The sequence below is a fragment of the Hordeum vulgare genome, chromosome 3H, assembly GCF_904849725.1.
Source record: "Hordeum vulgare subsp. vulgare chromosome 3H, MorexV3_pseudomolecules_assembly, whole genome shotgun sequence".
Classification (NCBI taxonomy): domain Eukaryota; kingdom Viridiplantae; phylum Streptophyta; class Magnoliopsida; order Poales; family Poaceae; genus Hordeum; species Hordeum vulgare.
This window is the reverse complement of record NC_058520.1, coordinates 62,799,718-62,825,506: the sequence shown is the minus strand read 5'-3', so window position 1 is coordinate 62,825,506 and position 25,789 is coordinate 62,799,718. Positions and strand designations below refer to the sequence as shown.

Genomic DNA, 25,789 nt, shown 5'->3' with positions numbered 1-25,789 from the left:
GCCGGGGAAGCGCTTGAGTGGTCGCCGGCGGGCGCGGGCGGCGACGGCGGCGCGGGGATAGGCCGGGGAAGCGCTGAACGGTCGCCGGGGGCGCGAGCGGCGGCGGCGGCGCGGTCGGATGGGGGCGGTGCGAGAGTGGAGGAGCGAGCGCGGGAGAGAGCAGGAGCGAGCGCGGGAGCCGGCGCAGCAAATAAGGGGCGCGGGATTGCGTTTCGGCCAGCGCGCTGAACTGAAAATGGTGCGCGCGCCGTTTTTGCGCGCCCGCTGGAGCTGCCCGCCGCGTTGCGTGCGCGCTAAAACTGTCTTTTTTACGGCGCGACGCTTGTATAGCGCGTCTGTTGGAGATGCTCTTATAGCGTGAGTTTCCCAACAGTTGGTGCCTTCCAACAGCTGCACCCTATAGCATGCACAAGGCAACAGACTCTCATAGTTTACTTTCCTCTTTTATGTTTCCTCTAAACCCAACTTGTCATGTTTAGCAGTACATGTTACTCGATCAAAGAAATAGGCAGCACCTTCAAATGGACGCCCAAACCGCGGATGCGCGCCTTGCAAATAACTGAAGGGTTGTTCACAACAACAATTAGGCCATACGATAAAAAACGCCACAGGATCCCAAGGAGAACTGCATTTTCAAGAGAAATGGCCACTCCCTCAAATTTCCATGTGATTCAAAAATTGCTCATACACTCACATGCTCATTACCTTCAGATAGACTTGATAACATAGGTATTGCTCGAACATCGATGTACTGCTTGGCAATTACCTGAAAATGATGTCCATTGTAGCTTCAACTGGATGGTCTCCTGATTGAACTCGAATAGTGGTCATGGTCTTGGTCGGAGCTTGGTTCCATCATAACCCTGTACTGCTCTGCCGTTGCCGGAAAAAGTATGCAAGATTCCGTTGCAAGGTATTTCCTGCACCACTGTCTTGCCTAAACTCTCTGTACTAGTTGGCGACCATAGGAGCGACCTTGGGTCATCAGGTATATGTTGCAAAATCTCAACAGATTGGAAACTGATAGCCTCTTCCATGGGAATCATCTAACAAGAAGAAACTTGAAGGAAAACCATATTTTTGAATAGCAACAGAACTAGCCAAGGATTGAACCATGAAACTTCATGTGCATGACTACTTATACCTGAACATCGCTCCTCAGGATAGCATGCATGTGAATGATATTTGAACAACGGCCACGGTATTGGCCTGAATAGTTGTCCCATGTATCTGATACACACTTGCAAAGGCGGCGGCCATGGTTGCTCGAACCCCTGCCATAGTGGTGGCAGGCCCCAATTTTTTGTTCTTGTCCACAAGGTGAGTGCCATATTCTTCTTGTGCAATCAGTGATGGATGCCGCAAGGGTTCTGGATGATCAGGGTGAGTCAAGCTGGATGGTGCATAGGTCGCGCAAAGCATACTCAGGGTGAACAGAGGATTCACCCGGTCGCCCGCATGGATGGGGTATTTTGTCGAGCACTTGGTCGGCGCCAGTGAAGTAAGGTTGCTCGAGACGACGAGGACCATGCTGTGGTCCATCTCACTCGCTGCTGGGGTCGAGGTGTTGATGGAGGGCAGTGGTGTGTCCTCCCGCTCCTGCACGCTGGCCTTGCGGTCGACGTTGGTGTTGGTCACCACGGGAGGAACGACCTTGGTAGTTGAGGATGGGCCGATGCTAATGAATGGTGTCGCCTACGCAGTTGTGGGTTGCTCGACCTCCTGGTGGATGAAATCGAGCGCGAGCTTGTAGTGGATTGTGGTGGCGATGTCGTGGAGTTCGCCGACGCTGGCGACGACGTCGATCTGGGTTGAGCACTCTGTCGAACAAGTGACAGGCGCCATCTCTGCGCAGATCGTGGGTGCGTCGTGTGTGGCTGCATGGACCTCCCAGGCCTGGGTTGTTGCAGAGAAGGGGTCGGGGACGATCCCAGGTATTATGGTGTCGATGGAGAGGCCGCCGTCAGAGGCCGCGGCGGCCGAGCGTGTCAGTGCGGAGACGGTGCTCCCTGGAGGGCTTGGTCTGCAGGGCCTCGTGAAGTTGGAGTTGTTTGTGGATTTCACCGTATTGTGCCCTGGTCTCCCCGTGGAGCTTGTCCAGGTAGACCTTCAAGGCAGGATTCATGGTGGTAGAGGTGGACGGAAAGGTCGGGAAGGGGGGAATTGGGCAGAATTTTGAACGAATTTGGGAAGGGTGGTGAGGAGTCTCTGATACCAGATGTTACCAGCCTAATTGATATTCAATCACAGATGAATATTACAAAGCTTCAAGGTAGCAATGGAGATACAATGGCAAAAAAATAGAGGAGAAAGCTGGAGGTGGAAGAAGAGGGAGCCGTCCGTGCCGCCTTTTTCCTGATCCAACCGGATGAATTGGTTGCTGTAGCCAACAGCGGTGGTGCACAGGCGTGCCTGGCCCATGTGAAGCCCAAGTACGCGTATGGGCTACATGGGCTCCTAACAAAAGAGGTGTACGCAATGACCTCTCATCCCTTGTGTGGTAGAAAAACTTTTCTAATCTTTCCGGTAACAACAAATGACGCATATTCGTTGTGCCACTTATCATCACCAAGAGTCTTGACATATCCTTCCGAAATGTACCTCTTTAGTAGTGATTTTGATATATTTCTATCCTCGTCGAACCATCGAAACTAATTCAACATTGTTTCGCCAAACATATGACGAATTTGGCCCCTTCATTTCCAGGCACCGAAGTTTCGACACCCCCACAACGAATTTCAAATCCAGCCACGTGGGTGCTGCTTCCTCGATAAATCACTATTCGGAGTGAGAATATACAATCAACTCAGCTCCTGAAGGATTAGCTTTTATCTGCAATTGCAACGGCCACACGCAAAATTGGCCCATTATATATACAAAGAGGAACACGTTCGTCTTCTCTCCCCTCCCCTCCCTCTTTACCCCCAGCTTGGCAAAAACGAGCGGCTGACCAACACTTCTTGATCGTCATCATCATCTTCATCATCCGTCCATGCGTCGTGTAAGCGAAGTAGCATCATGTGAAGCTCCCTCTGCTTCTCTCTTATGTTTCATGTAAGTACATTAGTTGTTCTTCAGTAGGTAATCATGTGAAGCTCCCTGCTTCTCTCTTTTGTTTCTTGTAAGTACATTAGTTGTTCTTCATCAGTAGGTAATTAGCACGAGCGAGGTAAAAAAAGCATCCGCTCACGCGCACGCGGACGACGACCCGACCTGCCTGCTCTTCCACACGATCGGAGCGACGATCATCCATACTGCAAGAAAGCGCGAGAATCGTGTCCATTCGTCAGCGGACACACAAACAAATCATTAACAGCTTCGTCGAATGCAGCAGAAAGCTTGAGCCCAGCAATGGCGTTCAGACTTACTGTACACGATCGCCGCCAGCCACTCGTTGCCGACGCGCACCCACGTGCTCGCCCATCCGACGTCGATCGTCCACCTGAGGATCAGATCAGACAACGCGTTAATCAATTAGTCAATGCTCTCAGATCAGGAACATCTGGCGACCGAAGAATGCAGTCAGTCAGTTCAGTCTGTCAGAGTGTTTTCTCTTTGTCTGAAGCTTACTTCTCCATTTCCTGGTGCGCGTTCCAGCCGACGAAGAGCATGGCGAAGTACATGGCGCCCATGGCGAACACGAAGTGGAAGAAGCCGAACCCGTACGGGATGTCGTCATCCTCCGACTCCGTCTCGCTGCTCTTGTTGAACTGGAGACACTTTGAGTCTATCCCCGTCGAGAAGGTGGCCGCGACGACGACGATCACCGCGATCACGAAGCTCTGCCAACAGTACAATACATAGTCAGCACCTTTTCTTCAGACAAGACTAGAAACTAAATTAGCTGGTGGCATGTTTGCCTCCCCTGCTAAAAATTTGCACCGGACTAGCAGTATTATCACTGAAGAGAGAAGGCGTTCTTACGGCGATGTTGAGCCAGTCTGCGCTCGTCGCAGCCTCTGCTTTCTTGTTGCAGATCTCCGTGTGCGGCTCACTGCAAATTTCACCATGCAAAGAAGATGTAAGGAAAGCAACTCGCGTACCACGAAACGGCCTAGCTAATACGATGTTCAACGGACATGTCTGAATTCATCTCTTTGTGTCTCACCTTCTGATCGCGGACCAGCAGAGGAACACGATGTATATCCCCATCAGCCCCGGCGCCAGGTACCCGGCCTTCACCTGATCATTCAACCCAACGGATCAGTATGCAATTTCTTTCTTTTGAGACCGGTCGTAGAACCGGGACGACGCCATTGAGCTCGAGTAAGCACCTTGGAGTTGACGGAGATGAATGTCATGAGCTGCACGAGCGCGAGGGTGACGGTGATGAAGAGGATGTTGAGCTTGCAGGCGGACGTGGGCGCGTACCACACGTACATGAGCACGATCCCCAGGATGGACCCCACGTACGTCACGATCGACACCACCAGCACCTGCATGTGGCTGCAACACCCATCCCCAGTTGCTGGTTAGATCGAGCAGATTTCACAGCAACTTGGCCGTCAGACAGGCAGAGGAGGGAAAAAGGTAGTGGCGCCACGCACCATCTCTTGAGGTTTAGCTCCGATCGGCAGCAGTCGTTGAGCCACGTGATGAACCTGGTCACGCTGATGAGCTGGATCACGAGGAACGCCCTGCAGTTCAATTAACCCCGGAGGCAAGCTGATCAGATACATGCTCCAAGAATGTGACTGAAGATCAAGGTAAATTAATGTCTGAAGAACGCAGGCAAGATCATGAGATGTAGCTTACCCTGCTCCGAAATGTGCCACCTTCCCTGAGAAAATTCAGACAAAGCAAACGCCATCGTCGATCAGCAACAGCAATTTGGATGAAGAAGCGTGAGTTAAATGTCTACACTTGGGAGCTAGTTTGGGACTGACCGTAGAGCTGGATGAGCGGCGAGGGCGCGAAGAAGGGGACGGCGGTGAGGGCCATCCAGAGGACGATCTTCACCGGCCACCACTCGGAGTGCCACGAGTTGCGGCAGTCGTGCACCTTCCTCGTCTTCATGGTGGACAGGAACATGACGAAGAAGAAGAGGAAGCAGCCGAGGCTGATGCGGAGCACGCCCTCGGCGCCCAGGCAGTAGCGCGCGCCCTGGCAGCCCTTGAGCCGCCGGAGCTCGCCCAGCGCCGAGTGGCCGTAGTCACGGACCGTCCAGGCCAGCAGGTTGGTCACCAGGAAGATGAGCGCGTACACGTAGCGCGCCATCATCGGGTTCGGGCCGGCGCACACGCACCGCGCGCAGCACGACTCCTCCGTCACCCGGATGACGCAGTGCTCGCCGCAGCTCCTCCCGCCGCCGCCGTCGCTCTCCGCCGCAGCGGGCGCCACGCCGGCACCAACGCCGCCGTCCCTCTCCATCGCAGGCGTCGCCACCACGGCGGCAGCCCTCTCCACCACAACTTCCGGCGCCACGCGGGCACCGCCCCTCTCCGTGGCCGGTGGCACGCCGGCGCCGTCGGTGGTGACTGTCACGCCGCCGTCAAGCGTCATCGATCGACCACTTGATCGTCGCAAGAACGAACACCGATGGACGAGTGCTGCTGCTATAGCTGTGCCGGCTTTCCTGCGGACATGAACGAGCAGGAAGTTTGGTTCAGGCTGCGGGTCACGAGATTGTTGGTGGCGTACGCCTCCGTCGATCGTCTATGAATAGGCGGGATCGGCTAAGCTCGTGAGAGCGAAAACGATGTGTTACTTTTTTACTCCTGCTCCCAACGGAGTGACGTTCCCGGCTTGCTTTTTTATAATGGCCAAATTAAGACCGTTCTAAGCTGCTTTGCTTGGACAGAAATATGATTTAGTTGTGCCTGCCATGCCATCACTCCCAACTTTGACTCCGGTTGACCTGCTATTCTTTTATCGACCCCACATGACTGACTAACGACTAACAACAAACTGCAGTTACCCAGTTAAAAATAAAACTAGCTAACTACTGACCACGACGGTTCTGAGCTAAACGGCATGCCTATAAGTAATACGGAGTAAAAGTGTAAAACTGTAAGCAAAACAACACGGCTTGTTTTTCTTTTTTACTGCGTTCTCATTTCCCTTTCAACGGCTAGGATTGATTGTGTGTTGAGCGGCCGCTGCTGATCCATCAAAAGTTTTGTGCCAAAGCTGCATACGTAGAGTGGTATCCAATTTGATCTGGATGATTGAAAAGGGAAAGCGAGGTGTGAGTGGAGTGACCGCTGCTGAACATGCATGTTGCATTCTTGCATGCATGCGTTTATGTGTAGCGGCAGAGCTTGCCTTTAAAGGAAGATTAGGATTACAGATGGAGGTAAAGAAAGAAAGAAAGAAAGAAAGAAAGAGAGAAAGCTCCATGCATGAGCCATAGGATTGAGGAGGATGCAGAGTCGCACATGGCTCTCTTTGTGTGCCTGTCATGTGGAGCTTTGGACGGCCGATCGATATACATGCATGTTAGTGGAAAAACAAAAGAGCAAAGCCGCAAAGCAAAGTGTAGAAATGAACGATATTTCTGTCCAAGCAAAGCTGCAAAGATATTGAATCAAGGGAAAAGGAAAGAGAGACATGTGGAGTTCCTTCACCAGGAATATATATGCTCCTAATTAACAGAAATGCTAAAAAGAATCTAAAACCCGAGATGACAAATTATGTTGTTGCGAGTATGCCAATTTTAAGAATTTGCCATGCTTGCTGAAGAAAATTGCCATCGCGTGCATCATCAGATTTGCCATGCTTAAAAATATGAAGTCGGATTTGTAGCAAAATCTATAAATAATTGTGCTTGGAGGAATTACATAATCTATGTTAAAGATCTGTAGCTTGGTTTGGAGGATTGCTTAGGGGTTTCTTTGCTTAGTCATGTCCTCTTCTCTGTCGTGCGGCCAAGTTGCTGCTGGTGGTAAGCAACCATGCATGCATAGTCCTTTTTGTATTAGTATTAGTAGAAACTAGGTAACCTCTAAATTCTGTGTAAAGCTAGGGACGGGAGGATCTTCTTTCCAGGCAATAATCCATCCTTTCCTTTTTTGCCTGCACATATTCTCTGAATGACAGGCCGTGACCTTTCTTTCAGGATTACCGCTAGATATTTTTCATACGATTCCATCTGCTACATGAACACATATATAGAGATTGCCATCCATCCCAACCACTAAACACAGTGTTACTCTACCGGTAATTACTAACTAGAGAGGTTGTGAGTAACTAAAGCATCATCGACGACGCACCTTGGGTAGATCCACGTACGGCCAGAGCGGAGCTGAATGTCGCGGTAGAGAACCCGATCCTACCTCGGGCAGGTTACCCGGCCAGCAGCTGTAAGAAGAAGAAGAAGGAATCAGGGGAATCGGAGTGGGGTTGGCGGGCACGGAACGCATCTCTGTAGCTTGCGCTCCCGACCACGGAAGGCAGAACCGAATGCGCTGCTTGCTACCCAACTGCCACTGTTGCTTATTATACTATTCCGTTTGCGACCCCTCCCCGGCAGCCGAACCGATACGGCCGGAGAGGAAAACAGCATTTGACCTCGAATATATGCGACGACAAGGATGGATAGCGGTCCTTGTGGTTTCTGGTGTGCTGATTTGGCTATGGTTCCTGAGTTCGTCTAATGTGTTGCAGCGGGGAAACGGGGAGGAATTCAACGTACGCTAGCCGAACCCGATGATGATCGTGGGTACAAGCAAGCATGCAAGCAGACTAAGACCGGGAGGAGGAGGAGGATGACTCACATGGATGGGACGGGGGAAGACGAAGGTACGTTGAAGGTGGACGAGTTCAGCTGCCTCAGCCCGCCTCGGGTGGTGTAGGTCGTCGCTCGTTGGGCAGCTGTGGTTGCTAATGGCGGTGCACTAGCTACTGGCGTCAACAGGTGCGGTTTTATCAGCCGAGGGGCCGGCGGAGGAGAGATCGAGATCGTTTTGAGAGTGGAGGTGGCGGTGGTGCTCCGTTTTATTCCCGCCGCAGGAAAGGAAGCGGCACAAGCAGCGCCTCGTCTATATTTTACTACCGGGTTTCCTTGTCTCTCTCCTCCGTTGTACTCCATGTGTGTGGTTTTCTTCTTTCTGTTCTGTTTTCGGCTTGGTATATGGGAGTATTTTGTACGCGCCACACGCGTACACGCACCACCACCGCCTCACTCTCCATACACACACGCTTGGCTCCGGACCCACGGCCCGTTGCTGTATGCAATGCACACTTGTCCAGCCAGGGACCCTCTCTGCCTGAATCCTCTGAGCTCCATAGGCTGTGTACGTTTTGGATCTACCCCGTGAGGTTCAGACAGTCACTGCAGCCAGCTGACCGTGCTGCGCCATATCTTTTTTTCTTTTCTTTTCTGGAACTCGTTGCCGTATCATCGGTCGTTTGCACAGCGACCCTGCGTGTGGACACGTACGGAAGTAAACGAGCTAGTACCACGAGCCTCGTTCACAAAAAAGATGTGGACCGAGTTGACCCCACCACAAGCTAGGCCCTGTCGCCTCTGCTCCGCTCGCCTCGCCTCGGCTTGGATTTTGTGTCCCATGCCGGCGCGGCCTGAGCGCCACACTTGCACGGAGACGGCAGCGACGAGCGAGGAATGGCAGTCGCTCGGCTCAGGCCCCGTATCCGCCACAACTGCCAGAGATCTTTTCCTGCGTTTGTCTACACGTTGATGGATTTTTTTGACTTGCGAAAACTTACATGTGGATGAGTGGATGAGTGGATGAATGTACAATGCCTAGGAGGGACGGGACAGATACAAAACCGGGTCTTTCTTAACCTTTTTCTATGGTACTTATTGGCTGGCCGTGCTGGAGGGCACTGTTGCGTCACGAGGTGCGGATCCCCGGGTTATCCCACCAACTGACACAAGTTGCGAGACATGCTGCCCGGGCAAAATCTTCCTCGTATATTACCACCTCGCATAAAATATTGGGAGCTCTCCCACAAAGTCTCAGCTGGATCATCATAATGGGCCTCTTCGGCTCTCTAAAGTCCAGATCAACCGAAGGCTGGGGGTCGTAATTTGACCCATACCATCTATGCATATCCACTTAGGCTGACTGACCACTTTTCTGATTAACGGATAGTGCACTTTGCGAGTATGAATCGTGCATGATTACCGCTTTTAGGATGACCCGTCCGGCTCGACAACTGACCCCTCCATGGACCTACAGCCACAGCCAGCTGAAGAACGACAGAAGCCACTTGCGAATGAATCGATCCACTCCACTCATGTATGCCCCGTGAGCAAGCAAGCAATCACTTGCAAGGAATAATCGCCTCAGCAAACATATATAGACGAGTACCGTCGCCCGTCCATCGCCGATCTCGATCGCTCTTTCGTGCACTTTTGGACCACGCAGACGCGCGCACGTCATGGCGCCCCCATATATGTCCCTGCCTCCGCAACATGCTCGGGGAAGGGCGTTCTGTCTCGGGTCCATTTTGGGTGCAACGCAGCGGCGATAACCGTACGTGCACACTTGTGTACATGTAGATGGTGTGGGTCATCATGTTCTCCGACTCGTCAATGTCAGTTGGCTTTGGCTACGTACCCGCCTTGCACGGCTGGATTTGGCGCGGGGACGCGGATGGATCCTTGACCTCCGTAGTGGTGGCACGTACTTTCCCACCGAGACGCATTCTGTGGTGCATATGGATGTCAAGCAGGACGAATCGGGCGTGCTTTCGGGGTTTATGGTGCAATGCAAAATGGTCGCCCATAAAAAATGCACACAGAAGACAAACTGGATGCATTGGTACCGTGAACATTCCCATGCAATATCATTTTAAAATATCAGTTTTTTTTTGTGCACATAGTTGAGGGCAGAAAAAGGATAAATTCCGCTGTAAATAATGCCCAAAATACAGCCCATGGAAGTTAACATCTCTCGCGGCATAATCTATCTTTTCTTTGTTGCCTCGTCTGTAGGTTGAATTCGGCTTCAAACTGTGTGGCTCAGAGGTTGTTTACATTGTTACGTTCATTTTGCATCAATATTTTCTATTATAAATTGCTCATCTATAGTCATGTTATAAATATTAGTAGATGTGTCCGTGCGTTGCTACGGGTGACGATGTAATTAAACGAATCGAACAAATGATGAAGTTAAATGGATGAATTAGAATGCATGAATAGTATCATGAGATGACACTAAGACCTGCAAATTTTATTCAACGGGAGAAAAAAACATTGCTCACCCCTAACCAATATATAAGTGTAGCTCAAGACCCATTTCCTAGGTCCACATTTTTCTATTTGAACACGAGAACCGTGTTATCACTTATTATTATCCTCTTTTCGATCCTTGCCAATGGTGGCTACCGTGTTCACCTGAACATGGTGAGTCTCAAGACGGTGAAGTCGACCATGACCATACACATGTCACCGAGTCACGCTAATGCAAGAAATAAAACTTTGAAAAACAATATCATCGAGCTAGAAGTGAGGCCCACCCTTCGCAGTTATCTCCTGCTTGAATGAAATGTAGGTATCAAAGAGTCAGTTGTTGATTGTGATGATAACCTTTCTTGAGTTAAAATGGGGGGCATCATTTACCACGTGATAAACCGGGTACAGATCCACAATGTTGAAAGTATGTTCTTAGTCGAAACCAAAGTGAGGAAATGAACAAAAATACCTCATCCCTGTCAAAGTTATCTCCACTATGCGGATCAAAGAGCACATCTTCTAAGGCAAGTTCAAAGCATATGCATGCAAAGGACCACATGTCGATAGATGTCACTAGTGGAAAACGGGCCTTTGGCCGGGACCCTTTAGTCCCGGCCAGCCTCTAGGCCGGGACTAAAGGCCCGGTCACGTCGCCCCAATTCCTAATGCCTCCCTCGAGGCTTTAGTCCCGGCCCGTAAGGAACCTTTAGTCCCGGTTCGTGTCCCAAACCGGGACTAAAGGGCTACGCGGTGGGCAGCCCGCATGTGCGCCACCTTTAGTCCCGGTTTGTGTCTCAAACCAGGACTAAAGTCCTCTGCCTATATATAGCACAGCCCCCCTCTCCCCTCTTCCTTGCATTTTTCTTGGATGGAGGATTGTGGGTGGGTGCTTGCTCTCCACTTTTTTTGATGCACTAGAGGTGTTTGTTGAAATGTGTGTTAGAGCGATGCCGCTTCAGTTCACCGAACACAACTACGATATGAGATGCCTGAGCCACGCTTAAACCTCTTCCTCTTTATTTCTACTTATTCTAAAAGGTTAGCAACTATATTTCCTCGTTTAGACCGTGCGGTACTAATTTTTAGGATCGTGATTGTATTTGATATACTGTCGTATAACACAGATGAGCCATCCATGGATGTACGGTCATCGACGCACAACCGCTTACAGAGAAGGCGTGCATTCTTTTCGAGATGCAGCCGATGCGAACAATCATGGTGGTGGCTATATGTTTTGTCCATGTGTTGAATGTCGGAATGAGAAGGATTACACTTCCTCAAGAGTCATTCAGAGCCACCTGCTTCGGTCCGGTTTTATGTCGGGCTATAATGTTTGGACCAAGCACGGAGAAAGAGGGGTTATGATGGAAGACGACGATGAAGAAGGAGAGAACGATGATGACAACTACCGATCTATGTTCCCTGAGTATGCTGATACCGCAATGGAAGACAATGAAGAAGAAGATCAGGATGAAGAACGGGAACCAGATGAGCCCGCTGATGATCTTGGCCGGGTCATTTCTGATGCATGGCGAGGTTGCGACACAGAAAAGGAGAGGTTGCAGTTCGAGCAGATGTTACAGGACCACAACAAATTGTTGTACCCAACTTGTGAAGATGGCCAGAAGAAGCTGGGTAGCACACTGGAATTGCTGAAGTGGAAGGCAGAGACCGGTGTGACTGACTCGTCATTCGAAAAGTTGCTGGTACTGATGAAGAAGATGCTTCCAAGAAAGAACGAATTGCCCGCCAGCACGTACGAAGCAAAGAAGCTTGTCTGCCCTCTAGGATTAGACGTGTAGAAGATACATGCATGCCCTAATGATTGCATCCTCTACCGCGGTGAGAAGTACGAGAATATGGATAAATGTCCGGTATGCACTGCATTGCGGTATAAGATCAGGAAAGATGACCCTGGTGATATTGAGGGCGAGCCACCCAGGAAGAGGGTTCCTGCCAAGGTGATGTGGTATGCTCCTATAATACCACAGTTGAAACGTCTCTTCAGAAATAAAGATCATGCGAAGTTGTTGCGATGGCACATGGAAGATCGTATGAAAGACGATAAGTTGAGGCACACCGCTGATGGTCGGCAGTGGAGAAAAATCGAGAGAGAGTTCCCGAGATTTGCAGCTGACGCAAGGAACTTATGGTTAGGTCTGAGTACAGATGGCATGAATCCTTTTGGGGAGCAGAGTTGCAGTCACAACACCTGGCCCGTTACTCTATGTATCTACAACCTTCCTCCTTGGTTGTGCATGAAGCGGAAGTTCATTATGATGCCAGTGCTTATACAAGGTCCAAAGCAACCCGGCAACGATATTGATGTGTACCTAAGGCCATTAGTTGATGAACTTTTACAGCTGTGGGCCGAACCAGGTGTACGTGTGTGGGACGAGCACAAACAAGAGGAATTTGACCTTCGAGCGTTGCTTTTCGTAACCATCAATGATTGGCCTGCTCTTAGTAACATTTCAGGACAGTCAAACAAGGGATACAATGCAGGCATGCACTATTTGGATCAGACAGAAAGTATATATCTCGACCACTGTAGGAAGAATGTGTATCCGTACAATCGTCGTTTTCTTCCGCCCAAGCATCCCTTAAAGAAAAAAGGCAAGCATTTCAATGGCAAGGCAGAACCCCCGGGGAAGCCTGTCATCCGTACTGGTGCTGAAGTATTTGATATGGTCAAAGATTTAAAAGTAATCTTTGGAAAGGGTCCTGGCAGCCAACCTGTTCCTAACGACCCTGATAAGCGCGTACCCATGTGGACGAAGAAATCTATATTTTGGGAGCTACCCTACTGGCAAGTCCATGAGGTCCGCTCGGCAATCGACGTGATGCACCTGACGAAGAATCTCTGCGTGAATATTCTAGGCTTCCTGGGCTTGTATGGGAAGTCAAAAGATACACCGGAAGCACGGGAGGACCAGGAACGTCATAAAGGAAGAGATGGCATGCATCCAGGGAAGTTTCAAGGGCGTGCCAGCTACGCTCTTACTAAGGAAGAGAAGGAAATCTTCTTTGAAGTCCTTTTCAGTATCAAGGTCCCGACTGGCTTCTCGTCGAATATAAAGGGAATCGTAAATATGAAAGACAAAAAATTCCAAAACCTAAAGTCTCATGACTGCCAGGTGCTTATGACGCAATTGCTTCCGGTTGCATTAAGGGGAATTCTACCGGAAAATGTTCGCCTGGCAATTGTGAAGGTATGTGCATTCCTCAATGCAATTTCTCAGAAGGTAATCGATTGAGAAAGTCTATCAGGGTTACAGATTGATGTGGTCCAATGTCTGGTCAGCTTTGAGTTGTTGTTCCCGCCATCCTTCTTCAATATAATGACACACCTCCTAGTTCACCTAGTCAAAGAGATTAGAATTCTCGGTCCTGTGTTTCTACACAATATGTTTCCCTTCGAGAGGTTCATGGGAGTCTTAAAGAAATATGTTCGTAACCGTGCTAGGCCAGAAGGAAGCATCTCCAAGGGCTATGGAACAGAGGAGGTCATTGAGTTTTGTGTGGACTTTCTTCTTGACCTTAAGCCGATTGGTGTTCCTGAATCTCGGTATGAGGGTAGGCTGACAGGAAAAGGCACACTAGGAAGGAAAGCAAAAGTATGTATGGACGGGCATTCTTTCTCTCAAGCACACTACACAGTTCTACACAATTCCACCGTGGTGGCTCCGTATATCGTGAGACACAAGAATATTCTACGCTCCGAAAACCCGGGGAAGGCTGACTCTTGGATTAAAGGGGAACACGAGAAGACTTTCGGCAGTTGGTTGCAGACACATCTCATGAATGATGACACCGTTGGAGATGAGCTGTACTGTTTGGCCAGGCCACCATCTTCGACTATATGTACTTTCCAAGGGTATGAGATAAATGGGAATACATTTTACATGGTTGCCCAAGATAAAAAGAGCACCAACCAAAATAGTGGTGTCCGCTTTGATGCAACAGACGAGAATGAGCACTGTTTGGAAACATATTACAGGTACATAGAGGAGATATGGGAACTTGACTATGGACCTACTTTTAAGATCCCCTTATTTCGGTGCAAATGGGTGAAGCTGACAGGAGGCGGGGTAGTTGTAGACCAAACGTACGGCATGACAACAGTGGATCTCAACAATCTTGCGTACATGGACGAACCATTTGTCCTAGCCAATGATGTCGCTCAGATTTTCTATGTGAAGGACATGTCTACATTAACGAGAAAAAGAAATCAGCAAAAGAAGATATCGTCCGATGAGCCAAAACGCCACATAGTTCTTTCAGGGAAAAGAAACATCGTGGGAGTAGATGACAAGACAGACATGTCAGAAGATTATAATAAGTTTCATGAAATTCCGCCCTTCAAAGTGAAAACTGACCCAAGCATCCTACTGAATGATGAAGATTCTCCATGGCTACGACCCAGAAGAAAACAGAAATAATAGATAGGAATATTGGTGCAATAATGTAATAATGTATTAAACCTTTTATGTAATGCATGTATGGAATGTACTAAATTTCAAACACTTTTCATTTTCATAGTATCCATGTAAGAGATGAGTTCTCGTTCGAAACCCTGATACTTCGAGAGAGATTGTCCGTTTTGTACACGAAGTGCATCCAAATTTTGTCATAGCCCTATCAACTTTTTAACACATGCTATGTGGGTAAAATGATGATAGCATGCCAACTTTCAACATTTTCAGAGTTCATTTGTAGTGCTTTTCAATTTCAAGGTGAACTAGCTCAAAAAAATAAGTAAATGCATGAAGTATACCAAATGAAGTCAGAAATTGTTGAAATTTTGTGATGTGCCTTTGAATGGTTCATTTTGCACACACAAAAAGTATGGAGTTCAAATAAGTTCAAAAAAATGAAATCCCTTTGTAAGAGATGAGTTCTCGTTCGAAACCCTGATACTTCGAGAGAGATTGTCCATTTTGTACACGAAGTGCATCCAGTTTTTGTCGTAGCCCTCTCAACTTTTTAACACATGCTATGTGGGTGAAATGATGATAGCATGCCAACTTTCAACATTTTCAGAGTTCATTTGTAGTGCTTTTCAATTTCAGGGTGAACTAGCTCAAAAAAATAAGTAAATGCATGAAATATACCAAATGAAGTCAGAAATTGTTGAAATTTTGTGATGTGCCTTTGAATGGTTCATTTTGCACACACAAAAAGTATGGAGTCCAAATAAGTTCAAAACAATGAAATCCCTTTGTAAGAGATGAGTTCTCGTTCGAAACCCTGATACTTCGAGAGAGATTGTCCGTTTTGTACACGAAGTGCATCCAGTTTTTGTCGTAGCCCTCTCAACTTTTTAACACATGCTATGTGGGTGAAATGATGATAGCATGCCAACTTTCAACATTTTCAGAGTTCATTTGTAGTGCTTTTCAATTTCAGGGTGAACTAGCTCAAAAAAATAAGTAAATGCACGAAATATACCAAATGAAGTCAGAAATTGTTGAAATTTTGTGATGTGCCTTTGAATGGTGCATATTGAACACACAAAAAGTATGGAGTTCAAATAAGTTCAAAAAAATGAAATCCCTTTGTAAGAGATGAGTTCTCGTTCGAAACCCTGATACTTCGAGAAAGATTGTCCGTTTTGTACACGAAGTGCATCCAGTTTTTGTCGTAGCCCTCTCAACTTTTTAACACGTGCTATGTGGGTGAAATGATGATAGCATGCCAACTTTCAACATTTTCAGAGTTCATTTGTAGTGCTTTTCAATTTCAGGGTCAACGAGCTCAAAAAAATAAGTAAATGCACGAAATATACCAAATGAAGTCAGAAATTGTTGAAATTTTGTGATGTGCCTTTGAATGGTGCATTTTGAACACACAAAAAGTATGGAGTTCAAATAAGTTCACAAAAATGAAATCCCTTTGTAAGAGATGAGTTCTCGTTCGAAACCCTGATACTTCGAGAGAGATTGTCCGTTTTGTACACGAAGTGCATCCAGTTTTTGTCGTAGCCCTCTCAACTTTTTAACACATGCTATGTGGGTGAAATGATGATAGCATGCCAACTTTCAACATTTTCAGAGTTCATTTGTAGTGCTTTTCAATTTCAGGGTCAAGTAGCTCAAAAAAAAGTAAATGCACGAAATATACCAAATGAAGTCAGAAATTGTTGAAATTTTGTGATGTGCCTTTGAATGGTGCATTTTGAACACACAAAAAGTATGGAGTTCAAATAAGTTCAAAAAAATGTAATCCCTTTGTAAGAGATGAGTTCTCGTTCGAAACCGTGATACTTCGAGAGAGATTGTCCGTTTTGTACACGAAGTGCATCCAGTTTTTGTCGTAGCCCTCTCAACTTTTTAACACATGCTATGTGGGTGAAATGATGATAACATGCCAACTTTCAACATTTTCAGAGTTCATTTGTAGTGCTTTTCAATTTCAGGGTCAACCAGCTCAAAAAAAAGTAAATGCACGAAATATACCAAATGAAGTTAGAAATTGGTGAACACACAAAAAGTATGCAGTTGAAAAAACCATATTATGAAATTAATTATTATCATTGGCGATTCATCTCTATTATGAAATTAAATATATCAAAAAACCACTGCAGAACATATGACGAAATTAATACAAGTTCATCATCCCATTAAAGCCAAAGAACAGTAGTGATCAAATGTTATTATTGCCAAAAATAAATACATAAAGTTCTCTCATAAAACAACATACAACTATGTAAAACATTTAAATGCAACAACAAACGCGATCAAAATCGCAACTAAGGTAACAATTGACCCAACAGCATAATGATACCAAGCCTCTTTATCAATGGCATAGTTTCTAATATTCCTAATCTTCAAGCGCATTTCATCCATCTTCAAGCGCATTGCATCCATCTTCAACCGCATCACATCGATCTTCATCTTGCGATCATCGATGACATCGGCGACATGCAACTCCAGTTCCATATTCTTATCCTCAATTATTTTCAATTTTTTCTTCAAGTATTTGTTTTCTTTTACAACCAAATTTAACTTCTCGACAAGAATTTTTATGTGGGTTGGAATTTCCGGTTCATATACCTCCTAGATTAAAAAAATATATGTCACATTGGTCGTCATAATTGTCATAAACACTAAATAAAACAAATAGTTATAAAAGATAATATATACCACATCCGAATCATAGACAGGACGAGGGCCGACGGAGGCGGATACCAAAACCATCGCACTATATAATAACAAAAAATAATGAAAGTGAGTAATTTATACAAGTATGTATCTAAATCATACAAGTAAGATTTTTTTGATTTTAAAAAGAAGATAAGAACAAGAGGCTCACCACGGTGGTGCTCGCAGTTGGTGCACGACCAAACCTAGACAAATATTAAGGAAAATGGAGCTTGGAGGTCGAGCTTGGAGAGGAGAAAGCTTAAGTAGAGTGGCTCGGGCATTTCATCGAACACGTCATGTGCATGAACTAGAGTGGCAAGAGCATGGCATGGTCACACTTCAACAACCAAAAAACAGGGGATATGGTGGGCACGGGCGAGGGTTTATATAGGCAACACTTTAGTCCCGGTTCTTGCCACGCCCCGGGACTAAAGGCCCCTGCTTCTCGCCTTCAGGTCTGCCGAAAAAGGGCCTTTAGTCCCGGGGCGTGGCTCCACCCGGGACTAAAGACCCCCTTTAGTCCCGGTTCTTGCCACGCCCCGGGACTAAAGGCCCCTGCTTCTCGCCTTTTGGTCTGCCTGAAAAAGGGCCTTTAGTCCCAGGTCGTGGCTCCACCCGGGACTAAAGGGGTCTTTAGTCCCGGATCGAGCCCCGAACCGGGACTAAAGATCCACCTGTATAAGCGGGAGTTAGAAAATTTCGAACCCAAATCGTCCATTTCTCTTCTTCTTCCTCTCGTTCTCCTGCCCGGTGCGGCAAGCGACGAACTCGACGACGTCGTCAGGCTGCCCGCCGTCCTGCTCGCCGCCGCCTGCCGTCCTCCTCGCCGTCGCCGTCGTCTTGCGCGCCGCCTCCGTCCTCCTCGCCGCGCGCCGCCCTCCTCGCCGTGCGCCGCCCTCCTCGCCGCGCGCCGCCCCGTCCTCCTCGCCGCGCGCCGTCGACACCTCCGGCCGGTAAGCCCCACGCCCCCTCCTCCCCAACACTCCGGCCAGCACAAGCAAAGAAGAAAAAGGAGAAGAAAGGAAGAAAAAGGAGAAGAAAGGAACAAAAAGGAGAATAAAAGAAGAAAAAGGAGAAGAAAGGAAGAAAAAGGAGAAGAAAAGAAGAAAAAGGAGAAGACAAGAATAAAAAGGAGAAGAAAGGAAGAAAAACGAGAAGAAAGGAAGAAAAATAGAAGAAAGGAAGAAAAAGGAGAAGAAAGGAAAAAAGGAGAAGAAAAGAAGAAAAAGGAGAAGAAAGGAAGAAAAAGGAGAAGAAAGGAAGAAAAAGGGAAGGAGAAGTAAAGAAGAAAAAGGAGAAGAAAGGAAGAAAAAGGAGAAGAAAGGAAGAAAAAGGGAAGGAGAAGTTAAGAAGAAAAAGGAAGAAATTTTTTTGTCATTTAATTTTGCTATTGTATAGTGTATATGCTTAAGTGTTAATAGTGTTTCTTAGATTATTGCTTAATTTTGCTATTGTATATGCTTAAGTGTTAATAGTTTAATTTTGCTATTGTATATGCTTAAGTGTTAATAGTTTATTTTTAGCAAGAAAATTAATAGAACTAGTTTAATTTTGCTATTGTATATGCTTAAGTGTCCGGGACTGGGCTCCGCCCGGCTGGTATTTTAGAGTTTAGGTTCTAGCCAAGACCCGTGACTAAAGGTCCTCCTATATAAAACGAGCCTTCGAAGTTTCCAACCCCTTTTATATAGTTTGTTAGTTTATTAGTTAATCAAATGTCCGTTTTTTTTGCAGAACTATGGATCCACATATCAGGAACCTCGAAGAGGAAGAACTTCTCGAAGATATAATCAAAGACGGCCCCGACGTTGAACCAGCTGAATCTCCGACGTCATATCTAAACGACTCCGGATATGGAATGGAGGTCGAGCGACACGAAGATGAAGCCGATGGGGCAGGAGATAGGTCCAATGACGGATAAGGTGGTAGCTCCACTGATGGAGAAGCCGGTGAAGAAATAATAAAGTCCGGCGAGGTATACATATGAAGTTCGACAATCACTTGTAATATGTGAAAAATATTGGAGATAGCTCTATATTGTATACATATACATTCATTTGACGAATGTTTCTCCCTCTTAGGCCTCCACATCGAGCAAATCTACGAAACGAGGCCCGACTAGAAAGTTGGATGCATGGACGCATTACACCTTTGAGGTGATAATGCCTACGGGCGAACCCAAGCTTCCTAAGAATGCTGCTGACACATTCAAGAAGCAATGCGGAGTTCTCATTAGGGATCACGTCCCGATCAGCGTTCGGGAGTGGAACAAGCGTAAAGGGGCAGCCGATAGTGACTATGTCGCCGAAAGGTACAAAGATAATCTTTGGAATGATCTCATGTCACATTTCAACCTGCCAGAATGTGAGGATGAATACGCCGCAGACAAACTGAGGGCCAAAGTCAAGCAGTGGACTCTAAAGAAGATGGCCGAACTGTTCCGTAGCTGGAAGAAGAAGCTATGGAAAAACTATCTGAAGACAAAGAAAGTGCTAGTATTCGAGGGGCATCTAGCCAAGCAGGCGAATCACTGGAAGGAATTTCAAGAGTACAAGGAGTCAGAAGATGCCCAGGCATTATCAGAAAAGAACAAGATAAATGCCGACAAGAAGAAATATCACCACAAGCTGGGGCCAGGGGGCTATGAGACTGCCATCCCAAAGTGGGAAAAGAAAGAGCAAGATCTGATAGATAAAGGCATCGTACCTGAACCACTCCGTGATGAGTGGGAATTGAGAGCAAGAAATTGGTTCCTTGCGCATGGTGGGTCGTACGACGAAACAATAGGGGACCTCATCTGCAATGACGATCTTAGGATACCCAGGGAGAATTGGAAAAGGATAGTGAAAGAAATTAAGGAGGGACAAAGAAAGTTCACTGCAGATAGAGATAAAGATTTGCTCACACTGGTCCTCGGCAATGACGAACATGGAGGACGAACGCGAGGCTTCGGTCCATCTTAACCGTGGTGGCTTGGGTTTGCTAGAGACCAAGACACTTACAGAAGCCGAGAGAGAGCAAAGAAGCGGCAGCAGGATGAGGAGAATGACAAGTTCAACCAGTTGCTTGCCAGGATTAACGAGCAACAGAAGCAGATTGATGAGCTTAGAGGAGTACCGCGCCAGGAAGATCCTGCACTTGATATTACCGGCGCCCCATCTAAGCGGAAAAGCAGCGTGGCTGAATCTGAGGCCCCGCCCGACGATGAACGAAGAATGATAGAGGGCGGTCCCGGCTACCCCGTGGATGGAATCAAGGAGTCAACATCATGTGAACTCCATCAGAAATTCAAGAACATATCCATGAAGGTGGCCGTCGAACAAGCTTTACCTTCTGGCCCTGATGCACGCTCGCATGGCCGTGAGATTCCAGCTGGCTTTGCTAAAGTCGGGGTGGATGAAATCATGATGGGGTTTAATGATATGGAGCTCGACATAGATGGACCCGAAGATGAGACGACACTCGGAGAAGTACTGGGTGGAGTCATCCTATGGGACAAGAACTACATCAAGGTTCCAGGCTCGACCCCAAGGACAACACCGCCTCCGAGTCGTCGCAGGTCACCTACACCTCCATTACCTCCAAGCCCTCCACATGACGTCGGCCAGCACAACATGAGTCCATCTCGATCACCGCCGCCGGACTTGGGTCGTCCGTCTCCGCTGCTGCCCGCTCCGGATACAAAGCCTGAGCCTGCCACGGATACAAAGCGGGAGCGTGCCACAAAGAACGCTCCGCCGACGATTCCTAAGCCACAGAGCACCCCAAAGCGCAAACGGTCGCCCCTCCCAAAGGTACGTCATGCTAATCTTCCTATCAGACCTTATGATCGTACCCCCGAGGAAAACGCCAGGATAGCAAAGGAACATCATGATGCGCAGATGAAAAAGAAGGAACCCGAGCCCCGCCCGGAATACACCGAGAAGCAAATAGCATTTGCAAAATACTTCACGACCCTTCCATCACAGTATGACTTACACCATAAGCCTGATGACTATACACGCACATTGCAGAAGGAAGTGAAAAAGAGCAGATCATGTGCAAGCCCTCCACATGACGTCGGCCAACACAACACGAGTCCATCTCGATCACCGCCGCCGGACTTGGGTCGTCCGTCACCGCTGCCGCCCGCTCCGGATACTAAGCGGGAGCGTGCCACCAAGAACACTCCGCCGACGATTCCTAAGCCACAGAGCACCCCAAAGCGCAAACGGCCGCCCCTCCCAAAGGTACGTCATGCTAATCTTCCTATCAGACCTTATGACTTACACCATAAGCCTGATGACTATACACGCACATTGCAGAAGGAAGTGAAAAAGAGCAGATCACGTGCAAGTGCAAGTGGGAGAAAATCAAGTTCAACTACAAGCAAGAAAAAATCAGACGTTCCTCAGCTTGGACAACAGGCCAAACAGTCGATCCCACCCCTCAAGGTGTTAACCGAGAATGTTCCCCCTCCGGTGCAGGGGCTAGCTTTAGAAAGAGCAAAGGAGTTGGCGGCTGCATGTGGTGTCTCGGTTGAAGAATTGTTGTCTTCCCAAGACGACAAGATACCCAAGGCTGTGGTAGCCCCTAAGCCACAGTTTGTCATGGGTGAGCCTTTGGTCAGCAAAGATGATCTCCCAACAAATATGCGTTACTTGCATCAATGGTACTTAAGTGAATCAAAGAATGGGAGAACGATGATCGTGCTGAGTGTCCCACAGGAGTACTACGGCCGCCCCGAACAAATCCATATCGACTTTGATGAACTCTTCCAGATGTAGAATGGCGACGCCCTCGACAAATCGCTTATGAGTTGCTATTGTGTGTAAGTTTTTCAATTCATTGTCTACATATAACTTGTTTAGTTATTTCAATTCATTGTCTATATATAACTTGTACTCTATTATGCAGAATGAAGATTCTGGATTGTAAAAGTAAGAGCATCCTAAATATTGGGTTTATTGACCCAGATAAAATACATATAGCGACGCTAACTAATTATCCCAAGGAGACGGAGGAAAACCTTCTAAGGTTTCTAAAAGATCAAAATTTCTGTGACCACATACTGTTTCCATACAACTTCAGGTGAGGGTCTTTACTCTGTTGTGTCCATTCACTTATAAGTGTAATTGATAAGTTACTGACACACACACATATATATATATATACATGTGCAGCTTCCATTGGATTCTGTTGGACATTCAAATTGATAAGGGAAGAGTTGATGCCTTCGACCCATTATCGAGACCCTTGGAACAGTTCCAAAGCCTGCAGGACATGCTCCAAGGGTAATTTCAATCATTCTTGCGCTCTATCGGTCTCTTTCGATGATTTTCTGATATATCAATTAATGAAAAACTTAGCAAATCATTATCCTTGTCGGGCAGGGTTTGGAAGCGGTTCAAGTGCGTGACTCCCGGTATCGAGCATGAGAAGTTGACCTTTAGAGCGGCTCAGGTAAGTAGTAGTATGATATACTTCTATTTTCAATACATTTATGATGCTAGATTATTATTTTGATTATATATATTCTATTCTCGTAAAGTGCGACCAGCAGCCACGGGGAACGCATCTATGCGGATACTATGCTTGCGAGACCATTCGCACGTTTACCTCTGAGCACAAGGATCACAGATTCGACGTAAGCAATGAACATTCACACCTCTATTTTTACCCGTCATTCTTTGTTATCATGATTGATATTCATATTCATCTCCTCTTCTTATATAGCACACGGCCATGACGACGAAGGTCCTACCAGAGCAACGCGCAATTGCTGTTGCAGAGGAGCTTGCGACCTTTCTGAGGACAGAAGCTATAGATGACAAAGGACGATTTAGTGTAGCTAGGGGCCATTACTGATGTTCGTCCATGTAATCAAATAGACGGGCTCTAGTCCCGATAATTCAGATCTCCATATAATTGTATATATATGCTCGCTTGTAAGATAAGTTAACCTTATATATATATGCATAATTATTTCTATTTAAATTATATGAAAACTAATTCCCGAACACCAAACGAGGCATCACGTTAATCTCCCGAACACCTAAACCCTAAAACCCTAAAACCCAAAACTAATTTCATTAAAAAAACCCCAAAAATAAGCAAAATCTGAAACTCTTTAGTCCCGGCCCGTGTAACGAACCGGGACTAAAGGTCCTGCTCGTGGGGCACTACGAGGCGCCCACGTGGAGCACCTTTAGACCCGGCTTGTAACAGGGCCGGGACTAAAGGTTAGGCCTTTAGTCCCGCCCCTTTAGTCCCGGTTGGTGAACCGGGACTAAAGCCCCTTATGGGCCAGGGCTAAAGGCCCCGTCCCCACTAGTGTGTAGAATACTTGAAGCCCAGAAGGACCTCAGGACATTTGTATTGCCTTGTTTGGATATCACTTGTGAACTCCTTGTACGTCCAACATGCATTTCCGAAGTCAACCAGCTTGCAGCCTAGTTCAGCTTCCATCGCCATCCTATTCCTAGTCCCTTTGTTTCCCTGCCTATGCCCTCCTCCTCTCTTCATGTCCCCATCCTGGCTTGGACTGCCCTCATTTGTTTTACTCAGATCTCCCTTATCATCTGATTCGTCTATGTCGGCGAATGCCACTGCCCCATTGCCTTCTAAAGTTGAAGCAACTACATGTTTGGCTTTCTTCCGGATCTTCTTCTGTTGGTTCCTGGTGATGCCACTACTCATTGATGGTCGAGCAGGAGCCCTTGGAGGTGGCTTGATGGCCCTTGCAGCAGGTGGCACCAGTGGCACACCTGACTTCCGGGGATCGTTTGAGGGGTCAATAGTGGACACGAGCAATATGTTTTCGGGCTTCAGGTCAGTGTGGATAATGGAAAGCTCGCGATGGAGGTAGTCAAGGCCAATGAGCACATGCCGGCATATCTCCTTAACCATTGGAAGTGGAATGCCATGATAGTCCGTATACTTTATTAGGGTGAGCAAGTTATCACCAAGAAACTCAAACACCATGCAGACATGAATCCCATTGGGGCTTGTGTGCTTGAAGTGGTCAAGAAGCTTAATAACACAACGAGAGTCTTCAAGGTCACCGTCAGCAATCTGCCTCAAGATCTTGATCTCATCCATGGCAGCCTCCGAGTAGTGATGTGCGCTCTTCTGCACCTTTAGGGCCACATACCTCTGCACAGATAACCTAAAGATCAGAAACGTTGGACACGAGCAGCCTGAGCCTCTAGGCAAGCGGCATAAAACATCAGAATATCTCGTGCAGTGTGATAGGATTGACGGATAAAACAGTAATAATGAGAAATTGATTTAGCTGTTCTGCATATGAGCTCTGTGAAAAAAGAGCGAACAGTTGGTGGGTAGGCAGACAACTGCATCCAGATCAATATTTTTTCCCTACATATCCTCGTCGCGAATCCTAGAGGCAACGGGGTGATTTTAACAGGGGGTTTCACAGCGAGGCGAGGGGGTGGTGAGCACGTACGGAGTGGGCGGTGTCCTAGGCGAGCCAGGCGGTGGAGAAGTGGCCCCAACCGAGCTTGGACTGCATGGCGTAGGCGCCCCGCTTGAAGTTGTCCCCGGGGCGGACGACGTGGTAGCCGCCGTGGCCGTAGTTCTCGGTGCCCTCGTCCTCAGAGGTGTAGATGTTGTTGCCCACGTCCCCGTCCCCGTCCCTGTTGGCAGCGGCTGCCGCCTTCGCCTCCTCCTCCGTGCGGTGCCGGCTCTCCGCCTCCTTCGCCTAGCGGCTCGCCCGCCGGAGCCTCGACCATCGCGCAGGGAGGCCCGGATCTGGGGCGTTGGCGCGCGGGGACGGAGGTGAGCATTGGAGGAGTTGGGGCCGGCGGCGCACGACGCCGTGGCAAGGGGTGGTGGCGCGCTGGTGCTGGAGATGGGAGGTAAGGTCGTGGGTGGTCTGGTGTTTTTTTCTCCCGCACATACCGATTCAGCTTCACTTATCAATTGGATTGTTGGTTAATTTTAGAAAACACCAAGGAATTTTTTAAAATCACCGCGGTGGGTTTTCCGACGGAAGCGATAGCCTCTTTATTATTAGGTATAGATTATTCCCTTTGTCTCATAATATGAGTGTTTTTTACACTAGTATGTCATAGTTTTTACACCATTTCTTCGCTTATTTTGGAAGTTTATAACAAAGAGAGAGGGAGGGGGCATCGACAAGCTGCTAGAAAGGACCATTTGAAGGCAAAGTAGAGAAAACATGTTTTGGGTGAATATCACACAGAAACCAAGCCGAGATAAATCCAAACAAAGACCATATGCATGAAGAAAAAGAGGTAGTGGGAAAAGGCATAGAGTAGCATGTGGAGCCCACACTCCCACGAGTCGAGGCCCAAGGGCGGCCTATAGGTCGTGTGGGGCATGTAGGGAGCCGACGGTATCCTGAAAGCACAAGTTTTCCCTAGGTAGTTCTGTTAATTAATAACAACATATATTTCATTAGACTAATGAATCTATCAAGTATATTTCAGAAAAAGTTGAATGAATGGATTGACTAGGATTGTGAGGAGAATCCTTAGATGTA

At 47.5% G+C, this 25,789-nt stretch overlaps 1 protein-coding gene and 1 pseudogene across 2 annotated transcripts; both read right to left on the bottom strand.

Moving 5' to 3' along the window:
• Positions 1–591: 591 nt before the first annotated feature.
• LOC123442974 (probable serine incorporator) lies at positions 592–7,509 on the bottom strand. 2 transcript variants are annotated; one of them, XM_045119172.1, is made up of 10 exons: positions 7,212–7,509; positions 4,887–5,575; positions 4,756–4,780; positions 4,548–4,637; positions 4,275–4,446; positions 4,109–4,182; positions 3,925–3,994; positions 3,571–3,782; positions 3,369–3,442; positions 592–3,254 (listed from the first exon to the last, which is right to left on the bottom strand). In XM_045119172.1, the coding sequence occupies exons 2-10, from the start codon at positions 5,500–5,502 to the stop codon at positions 3,187–3,189; spliced, it is 1,401 nt and encodes a 466-aa protein (XP_044975107.1). In that variant the 5' UTR covers positions 5,503–5,575; positions 7,212–7,509; the 3' UTR covers positions 592–3,186. The 2 variants fall into 2 exon arrangements, with proteins under 2 accessions (XP_044975107.1, XP_044975108.1); XM_045119173.1 differs by lacking the exon at positions 7,212–7,509 and having other exon boundaries at positions 4,887–6,445.
• A 3,011-nt stretch (positions 7,510–10,520) lies between these two features.
• Positions 10,521–25,183, bottom strand: LOC123441488 (annotated as a pseudogene).
• Between the last annotated feature and the right edge of the window lie 606 nt (positions 25,184–25,789).